At 53.3% G+C, this 11662-nt stretch overlaps 1 protein-coding gene across 1 annotated transcript; it reads left to right on the top strand.

Annotated features, from left to right (window-relative positions):
* Positions 1-1676: 1676 nt before the first annotated feature.
* Positions 1677-6661, top strand: LOC309889485 (adenosine 5'-monophosphoramidase HINT1-like; the record flags this gene model as incomplete). The annotated part of the gene is made up of 4 exons (XM_082782337.1): positions 1677-1822; positions 4628-4733; positions 5438-5572; positions 6635-6661. The coding sequence occupies 4 exons, from the start codon at positions 1677-1679 to the stop codon at positions 6659-6661; spliced, it is 414 nt and encodes a 137-aa protein (XP_082638463.1).
* Positions 6662-11662: the final 5001 nt, after the last annotated feature.

The following is an 11662-nucleotide window of genomic DNA, read 5'->3' as shown; positions in this document are numbered from 1 at the left end:
GGACTGCTTTGTATCAAAATCGCTTAGCTTTGGATTATTTGCACAAGAAGGAGAAGTCTGTGGAAAATTTAACCTTAGTAATTGCTGTTTTATAGATTGGTGATGAAGGTGTTTCTTCCTAGTAGCTGGTAGAATGCTATGTTTTGGCTTAGGATGAGAAGAGTGCTGATAACATGCTGATGTTTTAATTGTTGCAGAGTAGTGCTTACACCAAGCCAAGGACGTTTCAGCTTCTCACTCTGTCCTGCCAGCGAGCAGGCTGGGGGTGTAGCAAGAGCTGGGAGGAGGGCCGGACTGCTCAGGGTTAGGCTGGGCATCGGACAGCGGGTGGTGAGCAATTGCATTGTGCATCACTTGTTTCATACACGTTATTATTAGTAATACTATTATCATAATGATTGTCTTTATTGTTATTATTATTATTTATCTGTCTTTATCTCAACTCACGGGCTTCGCTTTCCCGTTTCCCCGTTTCTCTCCCCATCCCAGAGAGGGAGGGGAGAGGGTGAGCGAACGGCTGTGTGGTGTTTAGCTGCCGGCCGGCTTAAACCACAACAGAAGGAAAAGCTGTAAATGAACTTGTAAAAGAAACGAAGAAAATTGCACATGCCCCAGTTCAAACTCGCTATGGAATCGATCTAGGAGGATTATCGGGGGGGGGGGGGGCGCGCTTTATGGGTGTTGATTGGCTTACTAAAATTGGGATGGTTGTACTGGGGGGATGTGTGGAGGATTTTAATAATTCCATGTTTTACCAGCCCAATACACTCGGTTATACAAGGAATGCAAATACCTGCGGTACCTGTTGTGGGAATAGAAACGTTGTTTTTGCAGAGTTCCGCTGTTTAGAGGGAAGGAACGTGGTACTGAGATATGCTTGCAGTGATAAGAAAGCTTAGCAGGCGACCTCGTAAAATGCAGACAACCAGACTCCTTAGGACAATTAGGTGAAAATGGCGGTGTCAAGTCAGATAAGTGAAGAAACATTACCACATCAGATAGATTGTGAACCTGGATTACCCCCTCAGTGGGGAAACGGGGGAGGGTCCTGTCATCAAAAAGCACATAAACTGTGTTTTGGAACTAGTAGGCGCGCTCTCCTGCTTGTGGGGCGCCCGCCATTGCAATCAATCGCGAGTAAATTACTACTTCACTGAGATCCTCGCCTGAGCCTAAGCTATCGGCTACGGAGTGTTTCTCGCCCTCCCTTCCAACCCAAGCCACGCTATGATTCTATGAGTGGAGCGCTTGTTCTGTGGAGCTCGTTTCCCAGCCACGCTATGATTCTATGAGCGGAGCGCCTGTTCTGTGGAGCTCGTTTCCCAGCCACGCTATGATTCTATGAGCGGAGCGCCTGTTCTGTGGAGCTCGTTTCCCAGCCGTGCAGGGCCCAGATTCCCTCCGCGGAGCCGCCCAGCCCGTTTTCGGGCGCCCACTTCCTCCCTCCCGGTCGGCTCCCTCCGCGCCCCGAGGGCACGCGACCTCCCTGAGCGCCGATAAGCACCGGGTCGACGGGAGCGGAGCCGCCGAGAGGGCGGGGACAAGGGAAGAGGGCAGGCGAGGCAGCCAATCGAGGCGCGGGGGCGGTCGGCGGCGATCTGTCGGCCCAATGAGCGCCGCGGAGGGCCGGGCCGAGTGCGGGAAGCGAGGGGGCGTTGTACCGAGCGGGCGCCGTCATGGCCGACGGGATTGTTAGGGCGCAGGCCGCCTGGCCCGGTGGCGGCGCTGCCGCTGCTTTCGGAGCTTTCGGAGAGGTCGCCTGCAAGGGCAAGGAGGTCCCCGCCAACGTTCTCCGTGAGGATGAGCGGTCGTGGACGAGGAGGTAGCCGCGGCGTTGTTGTGCGAGTCTTTCCTTCCTTTCCTTTCCCTCGGCCGCTCGCAGGCCCTCTGAAACGAGGGCCCGTCGCGGGTCCCGGGAGTGCGGCAGGGCGGGTGGTGGCCTTGCTGCGGGAGGGAGGGAGGGACGGACGGTCGGTCGGTCGGTCGGGGTCTCTCCGGCTCGTGGCGCTCTCTACTGCAGCGCCTCTAAAACGCCGCGCTTCTTCGGTGCCTGCCCCCGGGGTGCCACGGCGCGTACTGGGTCGCCGGCGCAGTCGGTCTCCTTGGGGGTTCGGACTGTATGCATATAGGCAGTGAGCATCGCAGTAGTGACCGTAATCAGTCGTTTCTGCGTAGCAGAAATGCAGGTCTTGATGCGCCTCGTGATAGCGTTCTAGAGACGCCCCGGCTCGGCTGTGCTAGGCTTTGGTTATGGCACCACCCCCACCGCGCACACGAGCGCGCGCTCTCTCCAAAGTGGCTTGTGAAAGGGAAGAATTGCAGCTTTTCCTAGCTTTCTTAAGCACCTAGAAACCAGTCAATCCCGCAGGCTGCGAGAGCTTCCCAGCTCTCATTTCCGTGCTGGAGGTGGACCGTGATAAGAGCACGCTGGCAAGGTTCACTGATGCTGGTGCGCCGCAACGTGCTAGGAACTAAGTGAGCAGCTGCTGAGAGTTATGAAAAAATTGCAGATGTTATCTGCAAGGTGTTAACTCTAAGTTAGTGTCCAGCATAACCGTTGTTGCTGTTTTTAAGTTTGAAATGCTAAAGATAGGACAGTTAGGGATTTCCTCTGCTTCTGACGGCAGGGTTTATCTGCAGCGTGGAAAACAGGCCCTTAGTGAAAGGGGCTGCGTTGCCCGCTCTGCGTGCTGACTCGTAGAATGGTTTGGCTTGGAAGGCACCCTTAAAGATCATCTAGCCCAACCCGCCTGCCGCGGTCAGGGACGTGTTTCACTAGATCGGGTTGCTCAAAGCGTTGGCGCGTTGCTTGGAACAGCGCTTTCTTAATAGGTCTCGGTAATGTTGCAGCTGCCGCCCGTTTGGAGTATTGGAAGCGTTCAACTGCTCTCCGGAAACCGTGCTTGCGGTAGCGCCCCGCCTTTACGAAAGGGCGCGTTTCCTGTCTCCTTCGTGGTGAAGGCTGCGCGAGGAGTGTGCGTGCGTGTGTGTGTGTGTGCGCACGCGCGTCTGTTTTGACTCGGCCGTACTGGCTGCAGCAACGTATGTAACCTGAACGCTGTGCTTGATTGGAGAACCAGGCCGTTAACTTGAGTCTGATGAGTGACTTGAGAGCAGACAACCTACTCTGACCGCTCTTAGTGCGACGCGTTTCCTGGAGGACGAATTAGTTGCAGTTTCTCGCTTGGTCTCAACTTGAGGTGGGGGGAGGGGGCGGGGGCTTAGAACCGCTTTTGGAGCGTAGTTGGCTCTAGCGAATGGTCTTGAATTTGCTTAGCTCGCTGTACCGAAGGCCTGTTTTACGGTTGAGCGATGTTATAGGGAGGAGCGTGAGGAAGGCTTATAATTCTCGATTGTCGTGCAGTGAAAGGCGATGGTGAGTAAGAAGTACAAAGCATCTGTGGAATCGAGTCTTATCGGCAGTGTTTCAGTCGCATCTAAAACAAATAAAAATAGCGGAAGTCGCTAACCTGAAGTACTCGGCTGTCTCGCTGCCCCCGTCACCTTGCGCGTGTCGTGGTTTAACCCGGCTGGCAGCTAAACACCACGCAGCCGTTCGCTCACCCTCCCCCCTCCCTCTCTGGGACGGGGGAGAGAAATGGAAAGTGAAGCCCGTGAGTTGAGATAAAGACAGTTTAATAAGACAGGAAAATAATAATAATAATAATAATAGTACAATGATGATAATAGTACTACTAATATTAATATGTACAAACAAGTGATGCACAATGCAATTGCTCACCACCCGCTGACCGATGCCCAGCTTAACCCCGAGCAGTCCGGCCCCCTCCCCCTGGCTAGCCACCCCTATATATTGTTTAGCATGACGTCAGATGGTATGGAATACCCCTTTGGCTAGTTTGGGTCACCTGTCCTGGGTCTGTCCCCTCCCAGCTCTTACTGCACCCCCAGCCTGCCTGTTGGCAGGACAGAGCGAAAGTCTGAGGTGTCCTTGGCTTGGTATAAGCACTGCTCTGCAACAATTAAAACATCGGGGTGTTATCAGCACTCTTCTCATCCTAAGCCAAAACGCAGCATTCCACCAGCTACTAGGAAGAAAATTAATTCTGTTCTAACTGAAACCAGGACAGCGCGCTGGATCCTGCTTCTGGCGCCGTATGCAGTTTCTGTCTGCTGGTGATTTGGGGAGTTCCCTCGCAAGTAGTTGCGAGTTGATGGTTTCCTACAGGTCGGTGGTATTCGTGTTTCGAAGGTGATGCCTTGGCCTCGGTCTGGAGGTGTCTGACGTCGGTCCGGCCGTAACGGGCTAATTTGGAACGTTCCTTCCCCTGAGTACGTGGCGTTCTCGAGGACGGAGAGTTAATACGGCCTCAGCCGGATTACTCCAGGTTCTTTGAAGATGCCTTCCTGCCTCTGGCCGAGGCAATATTTGGACATAACCGAAGGACAGTTAGCCATTGTTTGCCGCTTGTGTGTCTTGTGCGTAGAAGGTAGAGAACTTTGCCTATTCAAAGCTCGCTTAAGAAGAATCGCTGTTTTGTCGTGTGCGTTTGGGGTGCCTGATAATCTGCTTCGGTAGGACGAGTTCAGTGGGGCATAGTGATTTGCTTAAGCTGTTGCCTTTCTCTGAAGCCGACTAGGTTTTAACTGTTTACTCTTCCTCCAGTGCCTTGCGTTCCGTGATAGTTCGCCTCAGGCTCCAGTGTTTTTTCCTAGTCCTTCCTGAGAAGGCAGTTGTCCGGTTATGTGAAGCAGACGATTCTGGCGGACCCGTGAGTACTGTGGGAGCTTTCTGTTTGCTAGGCTGGCTGTACCTGTAACAGGTTTGTAACTTCCTAGACTCTTTCCCGTCCCCTCTTTTCCTCTGGCTGTTGCAGAGGGGCGCACAGTAGGCTATTTGGGGTTGTCCGATGCTGTAGTCTTTCGCCTCTAGCTTGTAATGGAGTTGAGCTTTTTGACTGAGAGCAGTGATATAAAGCGATGCTCGTCTCCAGCTACGCGCTTGCAGTGCAAAAAGCAGCGTTGTTCCGGCGTGCGGTCTGATGCCCGTTTTCACGGTTTCCGGACAGCGGGGGTGGTGCCTTGACTATGCAGAAGAGGGCTTGGGGTTTGGGCAGGTCAGAGGCGAGGAAAGGGAAAGCTGGTTGAGCGGCGCTTGGGTGTTTGTTTTGCTGTTAGCTATGCAAGTCAAGTTCCAAGGCTCTGTGAGCCCACGCAAGAGAAAAGGCACCGTGAAGCTTTTATTTTCCGCCAGAGTGGCTTACGTTGCCCGAAGCTATGACGGGGGCTTTAAGCCCCAAGACAAATTCAGCTTCTGTGACTGTTTTGTAGTCTGTTACTGTCTAGAGGGTAATTCAAAGAGCGGCGGTTGAATTGTGAAGGATTAGCTAACCGTGTTCTGTGGGTGGTTCTCCGCTCGCGTTCATTCTGTGCGTCGTGGCACAGCACGTTAGGTGACGTTATTTCCTTTTTCCAGCTTCTTGGGCGTTTCGTGGTTGTTGGCAAGAAGTGTGCTGTTAACCTGGACCTGACCAATGGATTCCGGATGGCTGTGAATGCCCACCCTCGGGCCCTTCAGACTATCGTGTACATCTATGTATTCTGTGTGGCGGTCAGTTGGGCCGGCCTCCCGGCTAAGGTTTTTGCACCGCAGGCGTCACTGCACGCGTACGGGTCGCCGCCGAATAGGTTTCATATGTTGCCCATCAGTCTAGCCCCTGTTGAGGTTTGATTTATTATTTTTTTTGGACGGCTGTCTGTGGAGGGTAATAAAGAGCTTTTGAGCAGCATTTGCACAATAAAGATGGAGCATGGGGATATCACCTCTGTCTTGCGTGTCTTACCGATGGAAATAGTTCCGCAAGTTAAAACGGCGTCTCCCTGGAGCGCACGTGTGTAGAATGTTTTGGTCCGTTGACAGTGTCGTGTAGGTGGTGGTTTGCCCATTCATTTGGAACGCGAAGCTAGAAGCGCTCGGCGGTCCTGTGGGTCTCCGTCTTCCTAAGACGATCTAGGATGTGCTGTGTGTTTGAGGCCTTGCTATCTTCCCCCTGCTCCCGAATAAAAGCGTGCCCTTTTATTGCGAAATAGCCGCGTTGAGGACTGGCAGATGTAGAACCAGAGAAGAATAAGGTTGGAAGAAAGCTTCCAGGCATTGTCTGTTGTCTGCCCCTGTCCCGAGGAGGAGGCAGAATAAACTCTACCGTGTGTAATTTCTGACAGGTGCTTGTCAGCCTGTTCTTGACTACCCTAGGAGTTTTGCTACCGCTTTCTTTTCGGTCCTCCTCGTGGGTTTCGCAACTTTGAGAAGGAATTCCTCCCACAGGATGTAGAAGGCTCTGGGATGCTTGAGTCGGCCTCTGATAAGTTCGAGACTCGGCTGCCGTTCTCTTTATTTTTTTTGTGTTTATTTTTAGTGTCTTTTTTTTTTTTTCCCCTAAACGAAGTCCGTTGTTCAGTAACTAGAAGAAGGATTAGCTAAAGGCACCATAAGGCTTTTAAATGCGATCACCTCTCGTGCTTTGTTAAACAAGGAGCAGAGCGAAGCCAGAGGTCTAATCGCGATTACATTCAAGGCTTACTGGAGCGTGGGAACGTTAAAATGCTATTAAATACTCTTAGTGTTTGAAACTTGCTAAATGAAATGATTTTTGTGACTCCGTTCCTCATAAAGAAACTTGACTCGTTAGCCAACCACTAGAACAGGCTGCCCAGAGCTGCATCCAGCCTGGCCTTGAACGCCTCCAGGGATGGGGCATCCACGACCTCCCTGGGCAACCCGTTCCAGTGCCTCACCACCCTCTGAGTGAAAAACTTTCTCCTAATATCTAACCTAAATCTCCCCTGTCTTAGTTTAAAACCATTCCCCCTTGTCCTATATGATCCTTCCTTGATAATAATGATTATTATTATTAATTAAACAATGTAACTAAAGGGGAAAAGAAAGGGGGAAAGGGAAAAAAGGAAAAAAACAAAACAAATAAAGGCTACGTGGAAGTGCAGAGGAAAGAAATTACTCTCTACTTCCCACAAATGAGCGATGCTTGACCACGTCCTCGAAGCAGGGCCTCAACGTGCGTAGCCGGTGTTTGGGAGGAAGACCGACGTTTTCACAACGAGAGCCCAGCCTTCCCCTCTTCTTCCTGTTTCCACCTTTTATTGCTGAGTGTGACATCATACGGTATGGAATATCCCTTTGGTTGGTTGAAGTCAGCTGCCCTGGTGATGTTTGTCTTCTTGCTTTTTTGCCCACCCCCTAGGAGGGTTAGAGAGAGTCCTGATGCTGTGCCAGCGCTGCTCGGCAGTAGACGCAACACTGGTGTGATACCACTGCTGTTCTAGCTACAAGTGCAGAGCACAGCACTGTATGGGCTGCTGCAGGGAAAGTTAACGTCCCAGCCAGACCCAGTACAGGCCGTTGCCTCTTGTCCTATCCCCACTAACCACTGCACAGAGGGTGGCGAAATCCCACTGTCTCCCACGCAGAAGATATTTGTAAACATTGATAAGATCCCCTCTCAGTCTTCTCTTCTCCAGGCTGAACAGACCCAGGTCTCTCAGTCTTTGCTCATAGGGAAGATGCTCCAGGCCCCGTATCATCTTTGTTGCCCTCCGCTGGACTCTTTCCAGGAGATCCTTGTCTTTTTTTGTACCGGGGAGCCCAGAAGTGGACACAGTACTCCAGGTGAGGCCTGCCCAGGGCAGAGTAGAGGGGGGGGATCACCTCCCTTGACCTGCTGGCCACGCTTCTTTTAATGCACGCCAGGATCCCATTGGCCTTCTTGGCCACCAGGGCGCACTGCTGGCTCGTGGTCAACCTGTCGTCCACCAGGACCCGCAGGTCCTTCTCCGCAGAGCTCCTCTCCAGCAGGTCATCCCCCAGCCTGTACTGATACATGCGGTTGTTCCTTCCCAGGTGCAGGACTCTACACTTGCTCTTGTTAAACTTCATTTGGTTTCTTCCCGCCCAGGTCTCGCTGAATGGCAGCACAGCCTTCTGGCGTGTCGGCCACTCCTCCCAGCTTTGTATCATCGGCGTACTTGCGGAGGGTGGACACTATTCCCTCATCAAGGTTGTCGATGAAGATGTTGAACAAGACCGGACCCAGCACCGACCCCTGGGGAACACCGCTAGTCACAGATCTCCAGCCGGACTCTGCGCCACCGATCGCCACCCTCTGAGCTCGGCCAGTCAGCCAGTTCTCAACCCACCTTACCGTCCACTTGTCTATCCCACGCCTTCTCAGCTTTGCTAGCAGGATGTCGTGGGAGACAGTGTCAAAAGCCTTGCTAAAGTCAAGGTAGATGGCGTCCACTGCTCTCCCTCCATCAACCCAGCTGGTGATGCCATCATAGAAGGCTACAAGGTTGGTCGAGCACGATTTCCCCTTGGTGAATCCATGCTGACTACTCCTCATAACTTTCTTCTCTTCCAGTGGCTTGGAGATGGCATCCGGAACAAGCTGTTCCAACAGCTTTTTCAAGGACAGAGGTGAGACTGACCTTTCCAAGAGCTCCACATCCTTCTTGTGCTGGGGGCCCCAGGCCTGCACGCAGTATTCCGGGTGGGGTCTCCCAAGAGCAGGGTAGAGGGGGAGAATCTCTTCCCTCTCCCTGCTGGTCACCCCTTTTTTAATGCAGCCCAGGACTTAGTTGGCCTTCCGGGCTGCAAGCGTGCGCTGCTGGCTCACGTCCAGCTTCTCGTCCATCAGGACCCCCAAGTCCTTCTCCGCGGGGCTGCTCTGAAGTTCTTCTTCTCCCAGCCTATAGAGATACCTAGGATTGCCCCAGCCCAAGGTCAACGCCTTGCACTTATGGCATCCCTTCCCTCTATTGTATCGACTGCACCGCTCAGCTTGGTGTCATCTGCAAACTTGCGCGATTCTGTCGTCTATGCCATTGCTAAGGGTGTTGAAGAGCACCGGTCCCGAGCCCGACCCCTGAGGGACGCCACTTGTGACCGGCCTCCGCCCAGACATAGAGCCGTTGGCCACAACCCTTTGGCCGCGACCAGCCAACCAATTCTTTATCCACCCAACAGTCCATCCTTCAAAGCCCTACCTGTGAAATTTAGAGAGAAGAATGTGGTGAGGGACCACATCAAAGGCTTTGCTCGGTCCAGGTAGCATATCCTATCCCAGGACTGGTTTCAGCCGTAAACAACAAACAGTTATGAAGAGAGATGTAGCTTTGTAAATATTTTTGTTGCCTTGGGTGAATTGGTGTCTGGTCACATTGATTGGCCCACGTGGTAGCTGGGAGATGGCCGACGGGGAGGACTGAGATGTTAAAGCTGCCTGTGGTTGCCTGCCCCCAGCCCCGTCCCCGTGGGCCATCCCGATGGCAGTAGCGCCCGCCTGGAAGCTCAAACTGAAGCGAGCGTATTCTGATGTCATTACCCTCCAAGCCTGTCAGAGAGGCAGAAGCGCTGTGGCCTCCTCAGGCAGGAACTGCACGTGTGGGGACGGCCGCGTCCCTGCCGCCGTGTCGGGCCAGTTTGAGCTCCGCTCTCCGTGCGGCTGCAGGGCACCGCGGACCACGCTTGGGCAGCCTCGGGGGCCGCTGCCTAGTTTTCCAGAAGCTTCCTCCCCAGCTGAGCAGAAACCCAGTTGTGATGCGTCAGGGCTGAGCGCAGGCTTTGTATTCCTTCCCGCCACCCCCTGCACGGGAGGTGCAGCTTTCCCCCTCGGAAACACCAGCAGTTGAAGTGGGGCTCTCAGGGAAGGTTGTGGAGCAAGTTCTGAAAAGGTAAGGCCTGCCCTGGCAAAAGCGGGGATTTGCCTGCAGGGAGCAGCGCCCAAAAGCCACCAGCGCCTTTGGGGTGGAGCTGATAGGGTCATAAATAACGCTTGGGGCTACGAGCGTGAGGTCCCACATCTGGTCCGGGGCAATCCTAAGCACAAATCCAGGCTGGGCGGAGAATGGATTGAGAGCAGCTCTGAGGAGAAGGGCCTGGGGGCGTTGGTTGATGAGAAGCTCGTCAACCGGAACCGGCAATGCAACGTGCGCTTGCAGCCCGGAAAGCCAACCGTATCCTGGGCCGCATCAAAAGGAGGGTGGCCGGCAGGTGGAGGGAGGTGATTCTCCCTCTCTGCTGCTGTGCTCTTGTGAGGCCCCACCTAGAGTAAGTACTGTGTTCAGCTCTGGGGTCCCCAGCACAAGAAGGACGTGGACGTACTAGAAGGCGTCCAGAGGAGGGCCACGAAGATGACCGGGGGCTGGGGCACCTCTCCTAGGAAGGCAGGCTGAGGGAGTTGGGGTGGTTCGGCCTGGAGAAGAGAAGGCGCCGGGGAGACCTTGGAGGGGCCTTCCAGTACCTAAAGGGGGGGGGGGCCCTACAGGAAAGCTGGGGAGGGACTCTTTGCCAGGGAGAGGAGCGATAGGGCCAGGAGTAATGGTTTTGAAGTCAGAGAGGGTAGACTTAGGTTGGATAGTTGGAAGCGATTCTTTCCTGAGAGGGGGGTGAGGCACTGGAACGGGTTGCCCAGAGAAGTGGTGGATGCCCTGTCCCTGGACGTGTTTAAGGCCAGGTTGGATGGGGCTTTGAGCAACCTGGTCTAGTGGAAGGTGTCCCTGCCCAGGGCGTGGGGAGGGGGGGTTGGAATTAGGTGATCTTTAAGTAAGGTCCCTGGATTACCCCCTCAGTGGGGAAACAGGGGAGGGTCCTGTCATCAAAAAAGCATATAAACTGTGTTTTGGAACTAGTAGGTGCGCTCTCCTGCTTGTGGGGCGCCCACCATTGCAATCAATCGTGAGTAAATTACTACTTCACTGAGATCCTCGCTTGAGCCTAAGTTATTGGCTACGGAGTGTTTCTCGCAATTTGGGGGCTCGTCCGGGATCCAGTCACCTACCGGGGAGCCCCACCGCCGCAGCAGGAGGAAAGCATGCCCCGCTGATTTCAACGGTCCTGTGCATCGACGGTGGCGGTTCTGCGGAGAGCTGACAGAGGGCCCGAGACTGATTAAAGAGGCGGGATCCGTGAAGTACTGGGAAAGAGAAGAAGGTAGGCACTCCGGGTTTGCTAATTGATCCGGTAACTCTGTGCACAGACCAAGGTAAGAAATGTTAAGTATTGCCTTGGGGGTCGGGTGAGACTCTGCGTGATGTGTGATTGAGACGTACTTTTGTACGAAGCGAGTTTGGAGTCCTGATCCGCGGTTCCGTGGCTCTGTGAGGGGCGCGGCCGGAGACGGACGAAGCGTGAGATAAGGGAGAGAAAGGAAGAGTCTCGGGAAATTTGGTGTACGGTAAGCCCTTGCGCAGGGAAGTGCTTGGAAGTACACCAGGGAAATTTGGTGTACGGTAATCCTTGCACGGGGGAAGCGCTTGGAAGTACACCCCCATTTTCCAGAATCGGAACGTTAGTGTGAGGTACCCTGCAGGAGGGAAATTTCTGTAGCAGCACACTGACAAGGGCTAGGAAAAATGGGAAATATCCCTGGGGGAGTGCCTACCAACAGTTCTTTCTGAAGAATGATAAGAAATTGGAAACGTAATCCCAAAATTAGAGGAGATTGTAGAAGGGGAGAAAAAAAAATTAAATACTGTGTATCAGTCTGGACAAAAGAACCAATTAAGGAAACAGCAGTATTTTGGCCAAAATACGGGTCTGATGAAAATTCAGGCTTTACGTTTATGTGTAAACAATAAGCTTCCTTTTTCGGAGAAGGAGCCAAGTTATGCTCCCTATAATCCTAAT

Source organism: Aythya marila (assembly GCF_965140915.1).
Source record: "Aythya marila genome assembly, chromosome: W".
Taxonomy (NCBI): domain Eukaryota; kingdom Metazoa; phylum Chordata; class Aves; order Anseriformes; family Anatidae; genus Aythya; species Aythya marila.
Note: the sequence above shows the minus strand (reverse complement) of the source record. Positions and strands in the feature narration are given on the sequence as shown.